At 37.3% G+C, this 27,873-nt stretch overlaps 2 protein-coding genes across 3 annotated transcripts; one reads left to right on the forward strand and one right to left on the reverse strand.

Moving 5' to 3' along the window:
- Positions 1-10,596: 10,596 nt before the first annotated feature.
- On the reverse strand, positions 10,597-18,075 carry LOC104096390 (uncharacterized). 2 transcript variants are annotated; one of them, XM_009602751.4, is made up of 7 exons: positions 17,734-18,075; positions 17,146-17,364; positions 12,525-12,611; positions 11,973-12,119; positions 11,772-11,798; positions 11,591-11,686; positions 10,597-10,890 (listed from the first exon to the last, which is right to left on the reverse strand). In XM_009602751.4, the coding sequence occupies exons 1-7, from the start codon at positions 17,932-17,934 to the stop codon at positions 10,690-10,692; spliced, it is 978 nt and encodes a 325-aa protein (XP_009601046.1). In that variant the 5' UTR covers positions 17,935-18,075; the 3' UTR covers positions 10,597-10,689. The 2 variants fall into 2 exon arrangements, with proteins under 2 accessions (XP_009601046.1, XP_009601047.1); XM_009602752.4 differs by having other exon boundaries at positions 17,146-17,374; positions 17,734-17,907.
- A 1,841-nt stretch (positions 18,076-19,916) lies between these two features.
- On the forward strand, positions 19,917-21,791 carry LOC104096389 (protein WHAT'S THIS FACTOR 1, chloroplastic). Its single transcript, XM_009602749.4, has one exon. It carries the CDS (start codon positions 20,121-20,123, stop codon positions 21,672-21,674), a length of 1,554 nt encoding a protein of 517 aa, XP_009601044.1. The 5' UTR covers positions 19,917-20,120; the 3' UTR covers positions 21,675-21,791.
- The last annotated feature ends 6,082 nt before the right edge of the window (positions 21,792-27,873 follow it).

The raw sequence follows: 27,873 nt of genomic DNA on the forward strand, positions 1-27,873 counted from the left end.
GCCAGAATTGAAGAGTAATTTGATGAAGATCACTTTCTCCCTCTAGGACTCTCTCTCTCACTCTAAAGTATCAGGTTTTTGCTCAAAAATGGCCCCTTACATCTATTTTAACGAAGTATGGTCGGGTTTTAAAAACCCAAAAATGAAGCTCCGAAACAGGTTCTGCGATCGCATATGCGACCGCATAATGATTATTTGGTCCGCGACATGACCGCGAAATTTGGGTGCCAAAACTGAAAAGGAATTGACGAGGTTTGCGGTCACTATGCGGCCCGCAGACCTGTTCTGCGGTCGTATAATGCACCGCAGAATGGTTCTGCGGTCGCATAGTACACCGCAGAACCTCCCTCCAAAAAATCCCAAAGCGGGATATGCGACAAGAGTGTGGCCTGCGATTGGTTATGCGGTCGCATAATGGGACGCAAAAATGACATTAAAATGGCCCAAAAGACTGCTCCACTATGCGGCTATTCTGCGGTCCGCATAGTGGTTCTGCGGTCGAAGAACGAACCGCAGAAATGCCTACTTCTACCCAACATTTTCCTTTAACTTCCCAGCGCACTATTCAATCCAAAAAGTCTGAACCTTTCTACTATTATTAACCTCTATGCCTACTTCGGCATCACGGAATCCGGGTTTCTAGAAAAATATTTTACGGGGCCTTACATCCTCCCCCACTTAAGATCATTTGTCCTCGAATGAGAATCAGGGTCCACTATTAGCACCTTATACAACTCAGTTTTTCATACCCCGCACCAGTAGCCCCAAATTTAACTAACTCCCCAAATTTCCAAAACATTCGCCAGAGTTTCCTTTATAACTGGGCCTATCCACCTGTCAGAGAGCCTCAGAATCACATCCTAAAAATATGTACACAATCCAACGATGTAACATAACTCATAACAATACCAACTGTGGCCTCATGTAAACAACAGATAATCAAAAGGAATACCTTTACATTAACTTAACAAGTGATATAAAATTCATAGGCGACAAGTTCATAAAAAGGATTACACATCTATTCAAACAAGTAAGGATACTTCTTCTTCATCTCTTCCTCGGCCTCCCAAGTGGCCTCTTCAACCTGCTGGTTTCACCATAATACTTTCACGGAGGCAATTTCTTTATTTCTCAACTTTCGTACTTGTCTATCAAGAATGGCAACTGGAATTTCTTCATATGACAATTCTTCATTAACCTCAATGGTATCAACCGGCACAATAGCTGACGGATCTCCATCTACCTTCTTCAACATAGACACATGGAATACCGGGTGCACTAATGACATCTCGGGTGGTAGCTCAAGCTTGTACGCCACCTGACCAATCCTCTAGATGATTTTGTATGGCCCGACATACCTCGAACTCAATTTCCCTTTCTTACCAAATCGCATTACGCCTTTCATGGGGGAAATTTTCAAGAATACCCAATCATCTTCTTTGAACTCCAAATCCCTACGACGAACATCTGAATAGGAGTTCTGACGACTCTGAACAGTTTTCAACCGCTCCTTAATGATCTTAAATTTTTCCATAGCCTAATGCACGAGGTCTGGCCCTATCAACTCTGCTTCCCTAATTTTGAACCAGCCAAAGGGAGATCTATATCTTCTACCATATAATGCCTCAAATGGTGCCATCTTAATACTAGCATGAAAGTTGTTGTTATAAGCAAACTCTATGAGTGGAAAATGATCATCCCAGCTACCCTTAAAATCAAGAACACAAGCACGCAACATGTCCTCAAGCGTCTGAATAGTCCATTCTGCTTGCCCGTCGGTCTGTGGATGGAAAGTTGTACTAAGATTTACCTGAATACCCAAACCTTGCTAAAATTTCTTCCAAAATTTACCGTGAACTGAGCCCCTTGATCGGAGATGATAGAAACTGGAGTGCCATGCAGCATGACTATTTCCTTGATATACAATTGAGCATATTGTTTCGCTGTGTCGGTAGATTTAACTGGCAAGAAGTGTGTTGATTTCGTGAGTCGGTCCACAATCACCCAAATTGAGTCAAACTTGCGTGGAGTGCGAGGTAATCCTACCACAAAGTCCATATTAATTATTTCCCACTTCCACATTGGAATTTCTATGTTTTGTGCCAACCCACCAGGCCTTTGATGTTCGGCCTTCACTTGCTGACAATTTGGGCATTTTGTCACAAAGTCCGCTACATTCTTCTTCATATCATTCCACCAGTAGACTTCCTTAAGATCATGGTACATTTTTGTAGAACCTAGGTGTACAGAATACCAAGAAGTGTGAGCTTCAGCCATGATTCTTTCCCGAAGACCATCTATATTTGGAACACACAGTCGCCCTTGGTACTGTAGTGTACCATCATCCATGCCAAGAGAAAAAACAAACTATGGTCTTATGTCTATGAATCCCCTCCTTCAACTGTACCAACAATGGATCGTCGTATTGCTTCTCCTTGACCTCCACCACAAGCAATAATTCAGCCCTATTTTGCACAATTACCCCACCTTCACTAGAGTCCGCAAGACGAACTCTCAAGCTAGCCAACCGATGAACCTCCTTGGCCAACGGCCTTTGATGTGCCTCCAAGTGAACCAAACTACCCATTGATTTCCGGCTAAGAGCATCCTCCACGACATTGGTTTTTCCCGGGTAATATAGAATATCGATGTCGTAATCTTTTGAGTAACTCCAGCTATCTTCTCTTCCTCAAATTCAATTCCTTCTGTTTGAAAATATATTGAAGGCTCTTATGGTCCGTGACTATATCCACAAGGACCCTATACCGACAATGGCGCCAAATCTTTAACGCAAATACCACTGCTGCAAGTTCTAAGTCATGTGCTGCATAGTTCTTTTCATGATTCTTGAGTTGTCTAGAGGCATAAACTATCACCTTACCATGTTGTATCTTTAGTGGAACATCTTTATCACATTTCTCTTACATAAGACCTCCTAGGAATTGAGTTCTACGATAATTTCCCTGAAATGGTTACAATCTTCTGTGAATACTTGCAACTCGCTCTTCCAAATTCTCAACAAAAGACATTACTGAATGAGTTTTCTCATAGGACCTTCTGTTTCAAATGAACAACATCTGCTAGCTTGCGCACACACCCTGATAACATCAACCTGCACGACATTGCATCAAATGTAAGGTAACATTGTGCTCAGACTTTCCTTAGCCAACCTCTTCTCCCCTTATGTGCCTTATAAAATTCAAGAAACCGCTCTACTTCCCTTGTGAACATTCTCATGATCCCTCTTTATTGTTAAACACCTTCCAAAACACATATCAACACCCTTTATATATATACAATTCAGGAAGAGTCACTGGCCCGAACAGGGCATTCTCTGAAACTTGAGATCCTCCTCAATTCTTCAACAACGACTTTTGGTTTTACTCTTAAGTGTAAGACATAGTCCACCTAATTCCATCCTCGATGAGTAACTCACCTCATTCTACATATTGTAGCTACCAATAGAGTTCCCTGATATTGCGGCTTAAGAGCTACCATGTTAAACATGTCTGGTCCGTAACAAGTGTTCATCCTCTCTCAATCTGTTTCGAACCTTTCTTTTGCCCTTTGGGTAGATTATGTTGCCTTTCCCTTTTTGATCGCCCTCTGGCCTGGGAAATATGTTGGTACCATCTCTTCTTTGTAACTGGAATATCCATTTCCATTGCATTTTGCTCATAGTGAGAAGTTGATAGCCCTATTGTGCCACACTCTTGTCTGCCTCCCATGAACTCGTAGTATCATTGTTCCTAGTTTGCTGAGTTTATCATACCACAACTTCACCAACCAGTAGTCTCACTTTCCATTGTAATATGTAGACATGAAATCTCTCTAGATCTATTAGTTGATATTCAGTGTCACCCAAGTCGGTTGCATTACGGTTAGTCCTTTATACCTTCTATTAACACTTGTGCTCTAAGCGAGTCCACCATTCTGATACTAACTATTTTATGATAACCATGACCATCTCAATTTATAGATTTTCTCCCCATTTCTCCTCGCCTCATTCTTCCTAGTTAGTGAATAGCCATGCACTCTTCCATATGTTACGTGGTCTTTTTCCTTAGTTGGGAATTCATTCCGCTCACCTCTTAACACTTGTTGGGATATCCGTGGGAAAGTGCGTTCATCCGCGTATCACTTAACACTTCTTTGCTTGTAAAATTCTTAAGAGGCTCTCCATCAAGTACAAATACCCTCTTGGATTATTATAGCATCAGATTTATTTCTCCTACTCGTTTCGCCTTTCTTAACGCTTTGGAACTTTGGTTAAATCGCAAATCCATGATTAACCCATTCTAAAAACTCGCAGCCTTTCACATTTGACCTATAGTACTTCCTTGGGTTTCATTGTTCCTGACCCTCTAACAAGTATAAAATCCCTTTACAAACATACTCTTAGTTTCTAGGATCGTTGACCTTGTCATTCACATTGCCATGTATGAAGAATTTACCTTCCTTAACCTTCCACCTTTTTGGGTACTAGTGGTCTATCATTAGCATATCCTTTCAGAGAATCACGTTACCCATTATCTCTTTTCTAGACTACACCTGTTTTAAACAAAATATTCAAATATCATAGCTATATGGTCTTACTCTTGTTTCATTGTATTTAAGTGGCCTCACTATGGCCCTTCCTCCCCCACTTGGGGAGAATGTCCCGGATTTCGACACAAGTCTTGAATTTAGCTACTTCAGGGGCATATGTCTCATGTCTCTATCCCTGATATATATGTTCGACTACTAGGGAGATTTAAGTCACCATGGTATTAATCTCATAAGTTGGGATTCTAATTCCTCATGTCAATATCCTTTAGGAGTGTAATACAACTTCGTACATTTCTGGATTCTTATAAAGTTTGTAGTACAAGGGTCTTCTCATCGTAGGTTCAATTGACTCTCCTTTCATAACTTCTTGTCTCCTTGGAGAGACTTACACTCTCATCATTAATCTCCTGGTCATGCCTCCCATATATCACGTGCTTATATAACCAATTTTCTTTCACACCTTAGGATCATTTACATGCTTCCCACACTACCCACATGTGCTATTCAAGCTTGCGTCTCACTTATCAAATCAATGTCTCTTTGGAGGTGGGTAATCATTTTTAACACTTTTCTCGAATAAATTATGCTCATGGTACTATGTACTTATCCTATATACCCATACCATTCGTTCAACAAGATACATGTGCCATCTTCTTAATATCCATGCCTTTGCCCATTGGTCATGTCATATAGTCAAGCTTTATCGCACGATCTGGAGTGTTGAAGAAGGGTAACATTCCTAAATGTCCATGTAGCCTCCAACTTATAGATGTGGTGAACAACACACCGATAAGAAGGACTCTACTAGATACGGCTCCAAGACATCCTAGAACACTTTAAAACCTTAGGCTCTGATACCAAGTTTGTCACGCCCCAACCTCGGGAAGTGCGACTGAAGCTCAACCGAGTGAACCCGGTCGAGCAAGCTTGTTAGTTACTTTCTACCCAACTCACCCATGATCAAGAAAAGACATAATTTCATTAATTGGAAAGTAGGAAGTTCATTCATGCAATACTAAATCGTTTGATTAGCTATTTTGCCTTTAAGTTTCAAAAAACACATATAACTTGTTTGACCTTTCTAGCACCGGTGTACAACCCACATAGTATCTACGGAGCCTCTAAGAGATACAAAAGAGAGTTATTATAGTGCCGAAAATAAGGCCCCGGCTATACCTCAAAACGTGATAATAATATGAATAACAAATGCAATACATAACCCCGGGATGAAGTGGGGCTTACCAAGTCTGTTGGAAAGAGGATGTACCACTATCGCTGATCAATACTGCCTGCTATGGAACCACCTGCATCCATTTAAAGATGCAGCGCCACCGGCAAAATGGACGTTAGTACTGTCGAATAGTACTAGTATGTAAAACTATAACACTATCTCAATAGAATGAACAATAATACATAGGGAAACAGTCAAGAATGCAATATGAGCTTTAAATAACACAAAAATATCAAGTTAAGGATCAAATAGATTTTTAAGTCAATTCCCGCATTATTAGGTTGGATGGTTTTTAGTGCCAATATTTCACAATCCACAATACCATCGTGTTTTTACACGAAGTCTGATCTCGGCCCGATCAGTTAAGCCATCTCATTTGAGACATCAACCATATTCACAATTTCATCCACAATACCATCGTGTTCCTACACGGAGCCTGATCTCGGCCTGATCGGCTAAGCCATCTCATTTGAGACATCACCCCTTTTCAATCAGTCATCTCAATTCATATTTCTTTCCCATCTTTCCACTACAATGGTACGAGTGGCCCCAATTATAAAGTTATTCTTGGCGCTTGGCCGTATTTCATGATTCAAGTTCTTTTTCACATTCCAACATTATGATTATCATCAATATCAATACGGTTTTTCATTCAAGACTTTTGATTTCACATGTGAGCAATTTAGAATCTAAGGTACATAGAGGCTTTTCACATAATTTGCCATAACAGTCTTTAATCGAATTTGATTTGAAGTCTAGGCATTTTTAGCACATATTCTAAGTTTTGAACTTTTTCTCAGATGACGAGATAACATGATGAAAGCATGAAAATACATATTACACATATATTTTCAAAACAAGCACATTTGGGATAGCAATTTCTAGGACGTTCAATTTGGGACTTGCATCGATTTCATGAATACCATGGGATTAAATTCTAAGAAGAGGGGGTTTAGCCAACATACCTCAATTGAGCCTCTTAAAACTCTGAGATGTTCCGGAATATTAGCAACTTCAATCTATTTTAGCAATATAGCAAAATTGAGCCAAATATTAGGAAAACGATCATGATTCTAGCTCACTTGAGCATTTTATCAAACACTATGTGTGTATCAAGGTTCCATGACCCTTTTATGAAAGGCTTTACCATCCCACACCCCATTCTTTTCTATCTTTAACTCACAACCTCCCTGCGTACCTTAAGAATACATGCATGCAATGTAAGCACTCTTATCCCCATTAACTACCTTACTAATTACCCATTCTAGTTATATTTTAAAATTAAGAGCTTGGTGATAGAATCTTACCTCTTAGAATGGAGACCTAGGGTGCTTCACTTGATAATCTTCAAAGTTTTAAGCCAAATTGAAGAATAATTTGATGAAGATCACTTTCTCCCTCTAGGACTCTCTCTCTCTCTCACTCTAAAGTATCGGGTTTTTGCTCAAAAATGGCCCCTTGCATCTATTTTAACGAAGTATGGTCGGGTTTTAAAAACCCAAAAATGAAACTCCGGAATAGGTTCTGCGGTCGCATATGCGACCGCATAATGCTTATGCGGTCCGCGAAATGACCACGAAATTTGGGTGCCAAAACTGGAAAGGAACTGGCCAGGTCTGCGGTCTGCAGACCTGTTCTGCGGTCACGTAATGCACCGCAGAACGGTTCTGCAGTCGCATAGTGCACCGCAGAACCTCCCTCCGAAAATTCCTAAAGCAGGATATGCGACAAGAGTGCGGCCCATGAAATGGTTATGCGGTCGCATAATGGGCCGCAAAAATGACATTAAAAATGCCCCAAAACACTGCTCCACTCTGCGGCCATTCTGCAGTCGCAGAACGGACCGCAAAAATGCTTACTTCTGCCCAACATTTTCCTTTAACTCCCCAGCGCACTGTTCAATCTAAAAAGTCCAAACCTTTCTACTATTATTAACCTCTACGCCTACTTCGACATCACGGAATCCGGGTTTTTAGGAAAAACTTTACGGGGCCTTACACTCATGGATCATCTCCGTCGAACCATGAACACTGGGAGCATAAATTCGACCCTAAAGTCGCAAAACACCTACACGCTAAAGACCACCTCTTTAGCATCACCACACACACCGTGTCCCTAAAGATATGCAAATGTAGATTATCACACTGATAAGCTCTGATGTGCTCAATCAAAGACAACTGTGCAACCACCTAAGCAAGAACTCCACTACGTTCAGAAATGCTCGATCTCACAATTCTATATACCAATGGTCGGAGCTTTCATAGCCAAATACCTTTCCTCCGCCGCAACAAATGCCAAACTCCAAATCGTGAACCTGATAGTTCCCTTCACGGGGCTTCAACTGCTGAGACATGTAAGAAATCTCCCTACTACTCTATTCTAACACCACACCAAAACTAACCCGTGAAACATCACAATAAATATATAAAGCTTGAACCCGTGGGTAATACCAACACTGGGGTAGCTATAGATAGAAACCCCTCCACAAAGCGACGATAGTAGTTAGCCCTCAATACATGGGAGAAACATATGACACCACAGGTGCAACATCATCACATATTGATGGATCACCATTGATAACGAGTACTCAACATCGCATTCAAACAAGTAGGATGGAACTAAAGATATACGCTTCAAGACGAGATAAAGTTGCACGATAAGGAATCAAGAAAGGGAAATTTTCTAACATTCTATAGCCTCTTATAAATAAGTACAGACATCTCCATACGCATCTACAAGACTCTACTAGACATGCTCATTACTCATGAGACCTAAATGAACTTACAGCACTAATACCAATTTGTCACGACCCAAAATCCCACCCCAGGTCGTGATAGCGCCTAGCTGCACTTTCTAAGCAAGCCAACTCACAATCAACATAATAGAGTCCAATTTCTTTTAATTAACAGAGTTATATCATAATAAAAGCAGAAATTATTACATTTTGCATTTTCGTACGTTAAAGTTTCGTCGTAAGTTAATCGATGTAGACTCGGGGATGAGATTATTTTTGAGGTTATAAGCATTTATGCTATTTATAACAGGCGACAGGTAAGTGCCGTGAAGGTTAAAGGGTAAACGAATCAAAGAAAATGAGTTTCGTTGAAGGTAGTCAATTTGGGATAAAATACGGTCCGAGCTATAATACCCGGTATTTATGGACTAGTGTCATACAAGGTACCACATGACCATGATAGTAGGGTACATAAAGTGTGTTAAAAGTGAGTAGTATTTTAAGTAATTTGAGATAATTCTTAACTATGTGGGTAATTGATTAATTAATAATTTTTGGTGGGAGATTAGCTAATTAATCATAAATTTTAGATAACCCTAATCCCCCCCTCCCCCTAACGTGGCAGCAAACTACCCCAAATTAGTGACTCTTAAACTTATATGGCAAGGTGGCAAAGTTAGAGGGTTGTGTGGCTAAGTCACCACATGAAGTTAGTCCCACACCCATTCAAATATAAGACCTCTCTAATTCAAAGAGAGGTGCATATATCAAAATTGTAAGTACGGATCTTCAACAAATTCAAAACAAGATTTCTTAGCATCTTAGCAACGTGAGATTTTGTAATTTTAATGGAGTACGGTGTAATCTTTCTCAAGAATATCATACGAATTTTTTCCTACTCCGATCTTGCCGTCATGTGTTTTGTCGCGATTGTCGTGTGTTAGAAAGATTGTCAATAGAACCGGCTCAGGTATGCTAAGGCTATCCCTTCTTTCTTTTTCGCATGATTCATACGATACAAACGAAATGAGCAAACGCACACCTTTCATAAATGACTCTATTCATAGAAGTACTAGGGGTGTCTATGTTCTTGATTCCCCATGTGACATATTATTATATCTTCTGCTCATGGGTCTCGAGTTAATGAGAAGGATATTCTGAAGACATCATTCAGGACCAGATATGGGCATTTTGAGTTTCGCGTTATGTCATTTGGTTTGAACAATGCCCCAACGGTTCAACAAAATATAGTAAAAAGTATTTTTTTTTTTTTATTTCAACAAATGAGTATTTTCTTTTCATGATGTAGAAAAAGTATTTTCTTTCATTTCAACAAAATGAGTATTTTCTTTTCATGATGTAGAAAAAGTATTTTCTTTCATTTCAACAAAATGAGTACTTTCTTTTCATGTTATAGAAAGAGTACTTTCTTTTTCAACCAAAAAAAGAATAGTTTTTTTTTAGTTATGGAGCACAAATTTCAACATTGTTTTTGGGTAAAAAAGTAAAGCAACTTATTAGTTCCTTTGGGTTTGTACGATTTTTTAAAAGAATAATTAATTTTTTGAATAAAATAGAATCCTGAAAACATTAGGCATTTGGGGTGGGTGTTGGGGGGGGGGGGGGGGGGAGCACAGGAAAATAGAGATTTGGGAGAAGGGGGTGAGGAGAGCAGCATAAAAAATTATTTTTCTAAAAAATATTTTTACCAAATACTAGAAAATATTTTTCGATTTTTTTTTCACTCACCAAACAAATAAAGGAAATGAGTTATTTTATCACTCATTTTTCACGAAAACATTTTTTATGAAAATATTTTCCATGAAAAACATTTTCCTTCGTACCAAACACACCGGAAACCAGTATATGGAAAGTTTTATTGAGAATTGGGAGATTCTAGTTCAAAGAAGAGAATCATTTACAAATATTTATTTTTTTTCCACTCAAAGATTGCCTTTTCATTAAATAATGGTATCGAGAACAAAGTCGGTAATGCAAATAACGGATATTGGCTGGCTAATGACTGCATCTACCTGAACATAGATTTGCGTATGAAGAATTATGAGCAGTAACTTCAATCCACTTTCACTCAAAAAGATAACTTCATAAAGAGAATAAAGGAGTACAATCATAGGGGATATCAGGACTTATATGATTGATTTTAAGAAATATGAAGCTACAAATCATTATCGCTAATGTATTTCTCTACAGTATCAATGCAGACGCCCACAGATTTCCCTCGAGTCATTGCCTCTGCAAGCTTCGCTCGTGCCTTCTCATGGCGGCGCAAGATGAGGATTGTGTTCAATAGAGCCCATCTCACCTGAGAATCTGCTTTCTTCTGTGTAAATCCCAGGCTTTTCAGTAATGCATCCAACTGTCAAGCAAGTATTTCTGTTAGTCTTTGTTTAACAATTAATACAGAATCAATCATTTTGGTGAAAACTGCACAAATGATGTAGGATTTTCAGCCTTATATAAGTTCACCAAGAAAAAAGCTTACCCCTTAAAGTTTTACTCACTAATTAAGAACCAAGAAGACCACCAGTGGGCAGTATTGCATTATTTCGCGTCCAAAGTAATGAGACAAAGCTCATGTTCAGTAGTTCAATTTCTATCTTTTTTCGAATAATGTAGTATTTGTCACAAGTGAATAAAATGAAAGAATGATAAGAAGTTATACAATTAAGTGAGTCAAAAAAAAACAGTTTGCTAGAATGGCAAACTGTTTTGCGTTTTCTTTCATTTCAACTGTATGTACATTAACAGAAGGTGGAAGAATTAACTCTTTACTGCATCGAAAGTAAACAGCAGTACTCCACGATAAAGCAAGGTTGGAGCACTATTGTTTATGGAAATATATAGATTCTCATATTAATAAAATTCTTTTTTCTCTGAGCAGAGTTTCTAAGGACCACAATTATTGTTCATTACACTTCAGATGGTATAATTCGACTTTACCATATGATGTCATGTCCTAATTTAGATGTCCCACTCAGTTAAGATATGAACTGAGCGAAATAAACCTAGAAGGTTGGCTTATCGTCATACTATAGGAGCAGAGGAATGATATAAACCTGATTAATGTCAGTCAGGCCTCCCTCAGCATAACCGAACAGAAGATATTCGGTTGCTACACCCGCTAGTGAGATACATGAAAACCGGTTCAGCATCTGTCGGAAGTGCTTTATTAGTGAAAGAACCATATAACAGGTAAAAGAAATAAACATACACAATAATCATGATAAAGACAAATACCGTGGCTGTTACTTTTCCTCTATTTACCTGCATGGAAATAAATCAGGCTTAAATTAGAAGGAAAGAGTAATAAAATTCTAACATGATTATTGCCCAGCCCAGAAATCTTGCAACAGAATATGCTTAAAAGAGGAATATTTAAATAACAACCAATACTGAAAAGCTTTACTGGAGGTGAAAAATTGATAGGAGACTACCTACTTCCTCCATAAACTCAAAGTCAACAAAGGCTGCCCCTGCTTGGATGTTTAACGATCCTTCCTTCTTCAAAGCGTCCAAACTAGTGAGTGTATACCCCTTTGGAAGAATACCCAGCAAGTACGCAATCAAGAAATGCCCGGCTTCATGCTAGATCAGAATTGGAGAATGAACAGCTTGTTACAAGACAAGTCACGGAAAAATTAATGAAGGCTTTCTGAGAGAGAAAAGTAGAGGTAAAGAATAAGGAAATTAAATACTTGCTTGGTATTGAAGACATTGCTAGAAGGAACATCAAAATGAACAACCAAATTCTGAATGTCTGTTAATTTGTAACTCTTTTTTAAAGATGTTCCAATCAAAGAGAATTGAAACTAAAGGCATATTTTAGTTTCATTTTTTTTCTTTCTTGAGAAGAGTTGAAAACTAAAGCCCTTTTAGTTTTCTGCATTTGTATGTGAGTGTGTGTGTGTGTGTGTGTGTGTGTGTGTGTGTGTGTGAGAGAGAGAGAGAGAGAGAGAGGGAGAGAGAGAGAAAATGAGAGATGAATCTCACTTGAACAACCCTGTTGTGGTACTTCTGACTGAAAATATGACCAGTTGTGTCAAGGATCAAAGCACCAACCCCTCCATTGAAAGAAACCTATACACAAATATGGATAAATCAGCAATTATGCTTGAAATATCTCAGACCACATACCTCCAGGTTGTAGGCTTCGTACTTTAACCTCACTTGACTTGATTAAGTCGTTAAAAGTCAAATATACATAAATAAGAGTGCGAACTGCTATAACATGGTCAAGGGGGTTCTCCTTTTTAAGAAATATTTATTCCCGAGACATAACATGTAACTTGTAATGACCCGACCGGTCGTTTTGTGTATTTGCGCCCCGTTTCCCCTTTTGATGCTTCACACATGCATAATTTAGATTTTATGACTTGCGGGGTTGATTGGTTTCGTTCCGGGAAGATTTCGGGTTGATTTAGACCCTTTGGTTCTTGGCTTAGAAGCTTAAGTTCGAAGTGTTAACCAAACTTTTACTTTTGTGAAAACGACCCTAGGACGGTGTTTTGATGGCCCTGATAGCTTCGTATCGTGATTTTGGACTTGGACGTATGCCCCGAATCGAATTCGGAAGTCCGTAGGTTGATTTGTGTTATTTTTCCGAAATTTGGCAATTTGAGGTTTAGAAGTTTGACCATAGGTTGACTTTTGGCTATCGGGTTCGGAATTTGGTTTTGGGACTGGGAATAGGTCCGTTATGCTATTTAGAACTTGTCTGCAAAATTTGGTGTCATTTGGAGTTGATGTGATAGGATTCAGACGCTTGGTTGCAATTCTAGAGATTCTTGAACTTTACTTTGAAATTCATGCGTTTTGGTGTCCAATTCGTAGTTCTAGATGTTATTTTTGTGTTTTGTTTTGATCGCACGAGCGAGTTCTATGATATTTTTAGATTTGTGTGTATGTTTGATTTGGAGCCCCAAGGGCTCGGATGAGTTTCGGACGTGTCACAGAATGGTTTGGACTGAATCTGAACTGCTGGTGTGTTGATGCCTCCGGTGTCGATTTGCGAACACCAGCGTCGCAATTGCGACCTTAGCAGGGGGATCACAGGTATCGCAATTTCGATGTCTGGGTTGCAATTGCGAAGTTGACCTGGGACGGAGTAGTTTTGCATTTACGATATTTTTGTCGCTTTTGCGAGGGAAGCAGGCTTCGCAATTGTGACTTCCTATATAGGCTGTCAGTGCCGCCTTTCTGAGGCATTCTTCGCAATTGCGAGGGTTCGCAATTGCGAATCCAGTGTCGCAATTGCGACACCTGCAACTGAACAAAAGGTTAGAAAGTCGGGATTTTAGTCTCATTTTCACTTTTTAGAACCCTGCACTCGATAGGAGGCGATTTGGAGAGGGAATTTTCATCTACAAATATTGGGTAGGTTATTCTAATCAATTTTCAACTATATTTCATGAATATATCTTAGATTTAATATCAAATTTATGTGAATCAAAGTGAAAATTTGAGAAATTTTGCCTAAGTTTTGAAAAATAAGAATTTGAGTTTTGAGAGTCGATTTGGACTCGAATTTGAAAACTAATCACATATATGGACTCGTGAGGTTATGGGTAGTCGGAATCTACCCTTGGACCCGGGTTTTGACCGGGCGGTCCTAGGGTTGACTTTTGTTGACTTTTTGGGAATTTTATAAAGATCAAAGCTTTATTTATTGTACTCCCTCCGTTTCAATTTAGATGAGGTAGTTTGACTTGGCACGGAGGTTAAGAAAAAAAAAAGACTTTTGAAACTTCTTTTGTGGGACCATGACATTTGTGTGGTTATAAAAACTTCTCATAAAGGGAAAAATGGGTAAAATAAAGAGTTTAAAGTTAAATTATTTTCAAATTTAGAAATATGCCATTTATTTTGGAACAGACTAAAAAGGAAAGTACCTCATCTAATTTGAAACGGAGGGAGTAATTATTTTTCCTTGCATTGGTTGATGATATTAAGTCACTTTTGGTTAGATTTGGGCCGTGTTGAGGCGAATATTAGGTGAAAAGTTATTTCCGAGGGTTGAGTTGGCCTAGTTGAGGTAAGTATTTTACCTAACTTTGTGTGGGGGAACTACCCCTTAGAATTTGGGTTGATTGTGCTATTCGTGTTATGTGAAAGTCGTGTACGCAAGGTGATGACCACACGGGCTATATGTAGTATTTGACCGGTTTAGGTTATTTAGACTCTTTCCATGCCTTTAATTGAATTGTCACAACATGTTATATCCCTCTGTTAATCTACTCTTACATGTGTTAATCTACTCTTACATGTGTTAATCTACCCTTACATGCTTTATTTGACATTGTTAACACTAGTTCTACCTCTTCCTTGTTATTTGCTCTTATATGCTTTAGTTGAAGTTATTACCTTCCTTATTGTCTTGTTTCCTCTTAAATTGTTGAATTACCTTTACTTGAAGTTGTTATTTCGTGGAATATTTTCTTGTTGAGTTATTAGTGTTGAAGTTGTAAAAACCATTATCACATTGAGGTGAAATTGTTAATTGTTGAGATATCTTTCTTGTTGAGCAATTCACATTCATTTTGTTATTGTTGAGATTTTTGTACACATTGTGGTTGACCCATGGGCTAGTTGCTGTGGAAACATTGGTATTGTTGATTCTTTTGGTAAGTTGTGGGTACTTGTGGTGCGAACTGTGATTATGTTGTGATATTGATACGCATGCGGTGTTATAAGGCTAGGGGTTGAAACGCATGCGGTGAGATAAGGTGGGCTTGATACGCGTGTTGCTAGTAGGGGAACTACTTGAAGCCACGCGGTGTGATAAGATGGGCTAAAACATGTGTAGCTATTTCGGGAAAAATGATTTTTAAAACTAAATGTGAAGGCTCACGCGGTGTTACGAGGAAAGATTGTGATTGAAATTTTGAAATGTGATTACGAGGCGGTACCTCGGTTGTGATTCTTGATGTGCATAACATATTGAAAAGAGTTATTGGTTGAACAGTTCTAACTACTTTTCTTCTTCCTTGCCTTACAGGTTTTTGTCCGTATTTGATTATTTGTGGTTTCCGTTAATTGCTTCCTTCTTGTTGTCTTTATTCTTACAGTTCTGTCATTAGTTTACGTTATTAAACTGCTTTGTTATCATACATTTCTCCGCTTTCCATTACTTCTCGTTATTATATTTTTGTTCTGTTTATCTTGTCCTAGTAGGTGTCTTGACATATCCTCATCATTACTCTACCGAGGTAAGGCTTGATACTTACTGGATACCGTTGTGGTGTACTCATTCTACGCCTCTGCACATCTTTTGTACAGATCAAGGTACGTCTGCCCGTGTTGGACGCTAGTGATTTACTGATTTGTTGTTTTCCGGAGACTTCAAGGTATACCTGCTCGACGTCCGCATGCCTCGTACTCACCTTCTGTTATTTCCTCATTTCTGTTATTTCCTTTATCAGACAGTGTTGTAGTAGAGGTTTTAGAATATTCTGTAGCGCTTATGACTCAGTTCCACTGGTTTTGGTAATTATGTTGTTGAGGTTCTATTTTGGAAGTTAATATGAGTTTATTTGTTTTACTTTAGTATCTCAGTTTAGTTATTTCTGTTAAGTTATTATTAAATGTTCGGCTTACCTAATCTTAGAGACTAAGTGTCATCACGACATCCTAAGGTGGGAAATTGGAGTCGTGACATAACTAAAAGATTATCAAGAGCATGTCCCAAACGTGATTTTTAAACATTGAGAAAAGACAGCACAAGGAAAGCAAAAGTGTTATTTATCCGGAGACATGTCAAGCTAGCAACGATTACATGAAAGCTTAAATTTTCACGGAGGAATATTGTGGTTCGATGCTCATGTGATAAAATTAGTCTTTAACAACCCTTTTAGAGTAAAGCTATAGGAGCATTATATTGGGAATTTTGGTCTTATTGGTGATTATTCTTATGTCAGTTGGCATTCAGTTCTCGTCCTCTTCTGTTGTAGATCTTTTTCCAAACCTCTTTGTTTTAGATTCTCTTTCAGCATATCTTCTATAAGTGAAAACTGAAGCTGGTAGCGACTAGGAATGTGCCCTAGAAACATTATCCTTATTGCTAATTTCTAGAGAAAAGAACCAGTTCGAAATGCTGATGTACAGAAGATCCTTCCAATAGACATAACTGCACAGGTCTGATGTATGAAAGATCCTTCTACCAGATGTAAATGCACAGGTTGTCCAGAATCATCAGAAAGAAAATGTTTAATCAGTAGAGAAAAGAAGAGTTACTGGAAAAAAAACCTTTTTGGATCTATCAAATCCAATTAATTTACAAGTTATGTATGGACGTATCAATGATGATCAAATGACCAAACATTTCTTTCTGCTTCTTCTAACCTCCTCCTCACTGTGATGACTTTCAAGACCCATAAGGAGGTACATTGGCAACCTAAATTCTCAATCAAAGATGAAAAGTTCTCGAGAAAGAAGAATCTTTGAGCAATAAAATGCTCAGTGAATAACATGGCTCTGACCTTAGCAACCATTTTCAAGAAATCGCTAAAGACAAGATATAAAAATTGTTTTATCAACAACCAGAGATGAATGACATATAGGAAATTTACTTAAAAGAAAAAAAAAAAGACAATTCAGAGGAATCTAAAGTGTTTACCAAGTCTAGAGTCCACAAAAAAAGAAGTCCAAGAGAAACAAAAAGGAGCTGTTGTGGATCCAAATCAAGCGCATACCATGCAGCAATGCCACCTAACACAGCAGCAAACTGCAGATTTCTTTCAATGGCACCAAGGTTGGTATCAACTGGTGATAGAAGAGATACGGTTTCTATACCGTTCAACCTCAATTCATCCAAGGAATATAGCCTCTGAGGTACCTGCATGAACCTACACATAAAGTTAAAGCAGCTTCCTAACTACAAGGCGGATGTCCTTCTATAAATTAAACTTCTAACACTAAGTTCCGAGAATAACAAGGTCAATGTCCTATAAACTTGAAATGATTAGCCCCTAAGTCCAGCTAAACTCTTAACAACTAAAAGCTTTCACCCTTTCTTACAAAGCAATTATATATAAATATTTATAGCAATGAAGCACTAAAAAATTAATAATAAAAGCAAATTAATAGATGAACCAACAAAGGGCAAATAGGTCCAACTCCGCCTTGCCTATGCAAGAAAGGCTCAAACCCAGATAAGGAAAGTTGAATCATATGAAATTAATTGATGAAACATTAGCAAAAGAACCTGTCGAGCGGCGCCAAAACACCTAAGACCACCAGGTTTGCCCTGCAAGTCCTTCACAAGAGACAGCGCAGCCCTGTCATCCCCCTTCTTTAACTCCTTATCCACCTGCTCCAACACCGATAAACCCACTATCCTCGAATTGCTCAATCCCAACTGGAAACAACAAACCAATCCACCACAATAGGCAGCAGCACTCCCCATTTTGTATCTGAACACTATAGAATGAATGAATTAAACACAAACAGACCCAGTACCAGTAAGTCAACGTTCTACGTTGTCAGCCGCACAAAAGGTAAGGCTAAATTTTGAAATTCACCAAACGTCGTCGTATCTGGGAGTGACTTTTATTGGTAGCGAAGCGAGTGAACGTGACAGACGGACGGATTTAATTCTAGTGCATCTGAACTCATGATTCAGATTCCTCCACTAAATGATGTATATTATGTACATATTTTCAGAATAAATATGATATTATATTCTTATGCTCTAAAAGGGTTAAGTGGTGTATATGATTGAATATTAGGTTGTTAACGTAGAGGAATAAGATCAATTCCCCTTAATACTTTATGTTTTCGTTCATTTTCCTTTCTTTTTATCCTTCTTTCCTTTCTTTTTTCCTCCTTTTTTTTAGTTTTGAATCCCAGACCCCATCCCAAAGCTATTCCTATTACTTTTTGTTCTCCCTAGTTATAAGTTGTAATCTCTGTTTTAAAAGGCGCTTTTGGGGCGAGCTCCGGGACGAGTCGTATCAAAAACGCCCCGGGGCGATGGTGTGGGGCGAAAGTCTCAAGAGGCATACGCCCGGGCGTTCGGGACACGTTTTTTTAGTAAGGAGTAAGCCCCAGAGACTTTTTCAAATTAAAACAAAATTTGTTGAATTAGTCCTTCATATAATACCCAAATTCTCAAAAGTCAGTTTGGTAATTACTCAAAAGGTTTAGAAAGGAACTCAAAAGTATTAAATTTAAAAGTAAAGACCTTTTTTATTGATTTAGGCCCTAATTCATGGTTTTTTTAATTTTTTATCTTGTCCATTAGTCTGCTAATATCTCCTAAAAGCAACGAATATTTAATTTTTTTTACAAATACAAAGAGAACTACATTCTTCTTCATAGCAGCAAATTCAAAGTTTAAATTGCAGGTTAATCATCCTTTTTATTCCTCCATATAGAAAACTTTATTCTTTGACTCAAATTACTTGTGCTTGTAAGTAACGTATAATAGATTATTTTGATTAGCTTTTTTTGTGGGGATGGAGCACACATATATATAGTTTTGTTCAATATTTATGCAATTTTACCTGTTTATAAATATTTACTGTCATTATATAATTTTATAAAATATTAAAAGCTAAATACCTATGGGCTTACGCCCCACGCCTCGGGCCTTACGCCCTGGTGAGGCATATGTAAAATGCCTCGCCTTACGCCCACGCCTTTTAAAGCACTGGTTGTACTGAGTCCCAATTTCAATTTCATGTCTCTCTCATGCTTTAGAACCCTTATTCTAAAAAAGATTTTACTTTTAGATTTAATTTATTCCCTTCTATTCCAACATTTGACGAATTATTCTTACAATTTTGGATATAAAAAGTAAGAAAATTTGCTTTAAAGGTTTAGCGAATGATTTCTTTCCTTCAACTAAATTGCTAAAGATATTTAGCTTGCTAAGCTTGGTCCACTTGTTTGTTAAGCGATTTTTGTCTTTTGTTTTTATTTCTGTGAGAAGTGGACCCGGGCGCTTGTGGGCAGGGGTGTCAGGGCGGGGGAAATCGAGAATTGGGGTGGTAGATTGGGGTGTTGGGGCCGGTTTGGCGAGGGGTGGATTGTGTTGTGGTTGTGGGGTTGGAAGGGTTGAAAGAGAGTTTCGAAAATGTTTCTCTCTTAAAGTTATTTTGAGAAATATTTCTCAAAAGCCAAACAAACATAAAAATAATGAATTTTCTTTCGTACCAAACCTAGCCTAATTGGATCTTTATTTTCTTATTTAACTTCCAATCCAAAATAAAATTTCGCTCCCAAGTTTTTGCTTCCTCTTGCAAAATTACTTGGGTCTTTATTTTCCTTTTTAACTTCCTCATCAATCAATATTTATGTTTGAGTAGAAATAAAATTTGTCTTGTCTTCTTATGTTATATTTTCTCTTCTTTAAAAACAAGAATGTCCTTTCTTTTAGAAGGGTCGGCTCAAAGACAAGCAAAACCTCTGCCAAAATTATAATCATCTATTCGGAGCTTCTCCTTACTTCCAGTAAGTTCAATCTCTCATGTGCATTTCCTGCCCTAGAGACTTGCTTATTTAGGAAATATTGGGAAATGATTCGCAACCCTAAAGTTAGAGGTTTTTAGAGAGTGCACACCAACTGTTTGATCATTTGCTCCAACGTTGATGAAACATCTCACCATGCAAATGATGCTCACTTTCCCTGTAAGAATCCAACTCCAAAGCAACAAGTGCACTTTCCCGCTCCACTCAGATTTCTTACCCGGTAAAAGCAGAGACCATTATTTCTCTAAATCCAGCAAATTCCCCAAGAAAAATACCATTTCTGTTTCTACCTCTATTACTTGCTCTAATCCGGGGCCTCACAAACTAGTCCGAGATCGCAAGTTGGACAAACATGTCGTCAAGAACAACAATATTCGGTTCGTTCAGAAGCTTAAAACACTACTACTTTCAAAACCAAAGCATTTCATGCCTATCAATGTTCTTTCAAAATGCAGGGGCTATTTAACCCTCTCAAAACCTCGGTCTATTCTTTCGATGATTCATCGTTATCCGACAATCTTTGAGCTCTTCACTATACCAACACCTCCTACACCATTCAACGCCACGAAACCACTTTCTCATCTGTGTGTTCGCCTCACTCCAGTTGCTGCTGCCCTGTTTCGTAAAGAATTGGAACTGAAATATGCCGTGTCAGTTCTTTTGGCTGCCAAGTTGCAGAAGCTTCTAATGCTCACGACCCATCATAGACTATTACTGTCCAAGCTAGTTCACATTGCACCTGATCTTGGTTTGCCTGTTAATTTCCGTTCTCGCCTTTGCAATGAGTACCCTGATAAGTTTCGTGTTGTGGATACTTCTTATGGTCGTGCCCTTGAGCTTGTTTCTTGTGATCCAGCTCTAGCGAATGCTTTACCATCTCGTGCGGCTGACCATGTTTCACTTGGGTTGATTGTAGATAGACCATTAAAGTTCAAGCATTTGAAACTTCGAAGGGGACTTAATTTGAAGAGACGGCATGAGGAGTACCTTATAATGTTTAAAGAATTACCGGATGTGTGTCCTTATAACACAAAAGTAAAAGATTTCTATAAAGAATCGATCAATGCAGAGAAGAGGGCTTGTGCAGTGGCGAGGGAAGTTTTGGGGATGATGGTTGAGAAGAGGACTTTGGTTGATCACTTGACACATTTTAGGAAGGAGTTTGGCTTGCCTAACAAATTAAGGGCTATGCTCATTAGGCACCCTGAGTTATTCTATGTGAGTGTGAAGGGGCTGAGAGACTCTGTCTTTCTAGTAGAAGGCTATAATGATAGAGGCAAACTGTTGGAGAAGGATGAAATGCTGGTCATAAAAGATCAGCTGATGAAACTTGTTAGGGAGGGGAAGAGAATGAAAAGAGAAAGAAGGAAGGCTTTTGCCAAAGGTGACATGAACGAGTATTGCAAGAAAACTGTTTTGCATCGTCAGGATGATGATGAAGTTGAAGACGACAACTACTTTGAACAATTTGATGGTTTAGATGAATTGTTTGAATTTGAAGATTCTAATTCAGAGAAAGGTATAGATGATGATGGAGATTTTGGTTCTAAGGATGGCTCTGACTATGATGAAAACATCGAATTATGGGCTATCCAAGATGAAACACAGTTGTGGACAACTGAGGCGCATACTTCTATGCAAAATGATAACGCTGGAAGTTCAGGACCTTGGTAGACTGACTCCATTGAAGCACTTCCCATTCTACTGAGTGACTAGGACTTGTGGTTAATATATGTAAAGATTGTACTAGTCGCTTCTTGTTTCTGAAGGTATTATTTTCTTTTCCAACGATATTTATTTATTGATCAAGTGCATAGTAATTAAAGTCAAAGAGCTATTTCAAGGATTTTCTCCTTTGTTTTTGTGAGGTCGCAGATTTTAAACTTTGCTACAAGTGTTAGGAATTTGGACTTACGTTAATTGGTTATAGTCTGAAAGGATAGTGACGTGGCCCAAGTGAGGCCCAATAACAATTGGTTTGTGATAGGTAGGTACTCTTTCTATATAGAGGCCAACCATCCTTTCCCTAGCTATTAGAAAACCCTAGCTAATTCTGACTCTTGAATACGTGATAACGGTAGACGTGCCATCTAACTCAAATTGGTCTCAGGCTTAATCGTCGTTTGGTGTCGCTACTGAATCCATGGAATTTAACGGTACGATTCCTTAGACTCTAATTCAAGATTATGATTTTATATTTGTATGATTTTGTCTTAATCTCTGCAATGGCTACGAATTATCTTATAGTTGGTATCAAAGCCACCATAGGTAGGGATTAAAATCAATGAAATTAATTTTGGATTTCAAAAATTATATACAATACTGCAGTCAATTTTCGAACAGCAGTACAACACAGCGAAATTTGGTTCACTATGCTTCTTGGTGAACTTCTCATTGGTGGGTAGAGACGTGTCTACTGTTTTTGCAGAATGTGTTTTAATCTATTGTAATTGAAATTAGAGGATTGAAATCATCAATAAGTGAAAAAGGGTTAGGAAGAGATACAAGGTGGCGGCGGCGAAAGTGGGTTTAACCACTGGAATGACAAAATCAGAGAATCTTTTCTTTGACTTATTTAATTGTTGAATGACTTTAACTATTTGAAATAGCTCAAAAATGTCACCCGTTTATTTTGATAATAAAAATATTTCTGCAATTTATGTTTTGGACCACAAATGCCTTTAAACTGTTAGTTTTGCCATTAAAGGTAACATGACAGTCCAACTGGGTTAAATTTGCTTACATGACCATCCACCTAAGCAATCGAGCATAGCAAAATTAATTTTTTGGAAAAATTATTTTTCTGAAAATTTTTTTAAAATACAAAATCAACATTTATTCCGAAAAAAGTAAAAAAAATTTCGAAAAAATTATTTGTTTTGGAAATTTTTATTAAAATACAAAATCAACACTTATTCCGGAAAAAAATATTTATTTCGGAATTTTTTATTAAAATACAAAATCAACACTTTTTCCGAAATTTTTTTACTTTTTCGGAATAAGTGTTGATTTTGTATTTTAATAAAAAATTTCGAAATAAATAATTTTTTCGAATTTTTTTTTTCTTTTTTCGGAATAAGTGTTGATTTTGTATTTAATAAAAATTTCTGAAAAAAATATTTTTTCCGGAAATTTTTATACTTTTTTCGGAATAAGTGTTGATTTTTTATTTTAAAAAAATTTTCGGAAAAATAATTTTGCCATGCTGGATTGCTTAGGTGGATGGCCGTGTGAGCAAATCTAACCCAGTTAGACTGCCATGTCACCTTCAATGGCAAGACTAACGGTTTAAGGACATTTGTGGTCCAAAACATAGACGACGGAGATATTTTTGGTACAAAAAACAAACAGAGAGCATTTTTGAGCTGTTTCAAATAGTTCAAGGGCATTTTTGGCCATTTTTCGTAAAATAAAATAAAAGATTGCAAGGGACAAAAGACTCAAGTGGGTTATGTCTTGAAATTGGTTAATTTAATTTGAAAGCGTAAAATAAAACCTAAAGAGAATTTGATAGCAATTGCTGCGGAAAGCAGTATTCTGGTTCTCGTGAATACCCGTAAACTTTATTAACCCACTTTGTCCCAAACTCCTTACTATTGACCTTGCAATTGTTGAACGATGGCTGTTACCATTTGGTTAGCCTGTGGATCAATTTGTTTTTATCAACAATTACGTTATTGTTTGTATGCCGAACCAAATGCCTTAAAATCTTTTGATGGAGACTTCGATCTTTATAGCCAGAGAATGGAATTAATAAATTTAACACTAAAAGGTTTAAAAAGTTATGAGCTTTATTTTTTATCATATGTTAAATAAGAATTTATGATTAATAAATAATTTTTACCAAAGTGGTATATTTATTTGGAATCATTGAAAATTCTTAAAACTTTATACATGTGAAATAATATTATACACGGATTGAGGGTTATGATTGATGAATAGTTTCCATCAAAGTGGCTTATTTATTTGAGTCATTGTAATATTCTAAATGTACCATGTCTAAATTGTCCTTGATAAAGTGTACGCTAGTGTTGGTGGTTTACCTTTTGATACTAGTGACGCTAAATTGATTTATGAGATAAGATATTATATTTCAACCCAAAAGATGAAACTTGACTCGTTCTTGGTATATATATATATATATATATATATATATATATATATATATAAGATGAGGATAATTTGTTGTAAGAGAAGGTTTTGTGTCTCTTGACTAAAGGAAGGATACAATGTATGCCTTGTACTCTTGGTGGGGAGGAGGTTATGTATCTCTTGCCTAAAGATGATGATGCAATGAATGCCTTGGACTCCTTGATTTTTAGAAGGGGAGACAGTTGCATCTTCCACCCAAAGGAGGGGTGTAATGGATGTCTTTGACCCTTTGATTTATATATTCCTACCCATAATTTTATCTAATTTTTGTGATGTTTGCTTATACAACTGTTAACAACATGACTATTCAGTTGAATCCCATTGAAACTCTGACTAGTAGCAACTACAAGAAGTGAAAATATGATATTGTAATAGTGTTAGGCCTGATGGACCTGGACGTTGCATTGATTGAATAGAAACTTGTTGAACCTACAACTACTAGCACTATTGATGAAAAGGCTAAGTATGTGAAATGGATGAAGGCTAACAAATTGAGCTTTATGATCATGAAGAGATCCATTTCTGATCACATAAAAGGTGCAATTAAGGATAATGAAAAGGCAAATGATTTCTTGAGTGCCACTGGACAGAAATTCCTAGAATCTGATAAAGTTAAGATAGGTAGCCTGATCAATTCCCTGTCTACCATAAAATATGACCTTGTAGGTAGTGTCCATGATCATATTATGAAATTGGTTAACATTGCTACCAAACCGAATAATTTAGGTGTAACCATTACCGATGATTTTCTTGTTCATCAATCCCTAAGATCCCTTCCTGAGCAATTTAACTAGCTTAAGACAACATATAATGCACAAAAAAATAAGTGAAGTGTTGATGAGCTTATTATTGTTTGTGTTATAGAGGAAGGATCCAAAAGGAGAATGTTGAGGGCGTAGTGAACCTTGTTAGTTCGTCTAGATAAGATGATTATCCCTCTTATAAAAGAAAAGGTGGACCCAAATTTAATAAAAAGAAACATGGCCAGTCTCATCGTCCAGGTGGGAATAATGGTCATACTAATAAGCCTGGTGGGAATAATGGTCATACTAATAAGCCTGGTGTTAACCACTTCGTAGGTCACAAAGAGAAAGAAGGTCTGCCATCTCTGATGACTTTATCGTGTATGTGACTGAAAATATTAGTGATACTGGAGAGGTGACTGATCCTTTATCATATGCTCAAACTATTTCCTCTCCATATGTTGATAAATGGCGTGAGGCAATGGAAGATGAACTGCGCTCCATAAAACACAATATAGTGTGTGAGTTAGGAGAATTGCTTGTAGGTTTTAGGCCTATTGGTTACAAATGGGTGTTTAAAATCAAAAAAGACTCCAAGAAAAACATAGACCATAATAAAGCAAGGTTAGTTGTTAAGGGTTACATGCAAAAAGAAGGTATTGATTATAAAGAAATATTTTCTCCTGTTTCATCTTATGATGCATTTAGAGTTGTAATGGCTCTTATGGCTCATTTTGATCTAGAGTTGCACCCGATGGATGTTAAAATTGCTTTCCTGAATGGGAGTCTACTTGAAGAAGTTTACATGGTTCAACCTGAAGGGTTTAAAGATGCTGATAAAGAACATCTAGTGTGCAAGCTTAACAAATCTATATATGGGCTTAAACAAGCCTCTAGGTAGTGGTACTTGAAATTCGATGAAATTATTATAAAACTTTGATTTGTGAAAAATAAGCTTGATGAATGTGTTTATCTTTAAATAGCTAATGGTAATTTCATTATTATGGTTCTCTACGTTGATGACATTCTACTTGCCACAAATGATTTGGGCTTGATGAATGAGACCAAATAATTTTTGTCTATGTCATTTAATATGAAAGATCTTGGTGAAACCTCTTTTGTTCTTGGAATAGAAATTAAAAGAGATAGGTCACATGGTTTATTGGATTTATCACAGCGTTCCTATATTGAGGTTGTTCTTAAAACTTTTAATATGCAAGACTGTAGACCTGGTGTTGCACCTGTTGTAAAAGAGGATAAACTTAATAAAGATCAATGTCCGAAAAAATAAAGTTGAAAGGAGAACCATGAAAGATGTGCCATATACAAGTGTTGTTGGTTGTTTGATGTACATATAGGTTTGTACAAAGCTTGATATTGTATTTGTTGCTAACACGTTAGGAAGATTTTCTTCTAATCCTTGGTGGGCACATTGGGTGACTGCAAAGAAAGTGATAAGATATCTACAACGCTCCAAAGACTTCATGCTTGTATACAAAAAAGTTGTGATCTAGACCTGCTGGTGTATTCAGATTCTGATTTTGCAGGTTGTCAAGACACTATTAAATCAACTTCTGGGTATATCGTTATGATGGCTGGAGGTGTTGTTTCTTGAAAAAGTGAGAAATAGAGTATCACTGCTACATCCACAATGGAAGCTGAGTTTATTGCTTGTTTTGAGATTGCTTCACATGCTGTCTGGATGAAGAATTTTCTTACTAAATTGAAAATTGTGGATTTTATATCTAAGTCGATAACTATTTTCTGTGACAACAGTGCAACTGTGTTCTTCTCTAAGAATAACAAGAGAACAAGAAGCTCTAAGCATTTTAGCCTTAAGTTTTTTAAGGTTGGAGACGTAGTAAAAGAAGATGATATATGTATTGAGCATATTAACATAGAATCTATGTTGGCTGATCCTTTGACTAAAGGTCTTTGGCATGTAGTGTTTAATGAACATGCTCAAAATATATATATTTTAAAGTCTTTTGATGTGCTTTAGTCAGTGAAAGTTACTTTGTAATTGCTGACTGAGATATTACTTTTAATAAATTTTATTTTATGCAGGCTTGTGTTATTTTATATTTGTTATGCTTATTGACTAACACGATAATTTATTTTCAATTGGATATTGCATAAACTCATGGTATCTTTGAGTTTTGTTGCTTGTTGCCTTGATTACCATGGGTAAGGCATAAGAGAAACCTTCTAAGGTAATATAATTTTTGTTTCACTTGGAGGATTATTTCTTTCTAAGAGGTGTGACTCTGTTCACCTTGATTATAAAGATAATATTCTTAGCATACATGTTTGATCCATGTTGATGGTGATCATAGATAAAATTCATACCTTGAAATGGTGTGATGCCTGATATGATTCATTGTTAGTCTTCTCTATTGAGACCAGATAGATTGTTATATGGGTCATTCTATCCTTGGCTATGTGAGTAGTGTGGCTACTATAGAGTCTAAAATCTTTTTTCAAAATGATTTTCTTAAAACTCAAAAGTTTTAAAATTGTTTTCTTGTCCTCTATTAATGTTGGCATCCAAGTGGGAGAATGTTTGAATTTGGACTTACGTTAATTGGTTATAGCCTGAAAGGATAGTGACGTGGCCCAAGTGGTAGGTAAATAAAGGTCTAATATTAAATAATATGTGTGCGGATAAGTAAGGCCCAATAACAATTGACGTGTGATGGGTAAGCACTCTTAATAAATAGAGGGCCCCCTTTTCCGAATTATTAGAAAACCTTAGCGTATTCTGCCTCTTGAATACGTGATAACGGTAGACGTCCCATCAGTCAAGTTCTTCGGGCTGTGAGAGTGCGTAGCTAATGGATCATGGAAGTTGGTCTCAGACTCAATCGCCGTTTGCTGTCGCTACTGAATCAATAGAGTTTAACGGTACGCTTCCTTAGACTCTAACTCAAGACTATGATTTTATATTTGTATGATTATGTCTTAATCTCTACTATGGC

The sequence above is a fragment of the Nicotiana tomentosiformis genome, chromosome 10 (assembly GCF_000390325.3).
Source record: "Nicotiana tomentosiformis chromosome 10, ASM39032v3, whole genome shotgun sequence".
Taxonomy (NCBI): domain Eukaryota; kingdom Viridiplantae; phylum Streptophyta; class Magnoliopsida; order Solanales; family Solanaceae; genus Nicotiana; species Nicotiana tomentosiformis.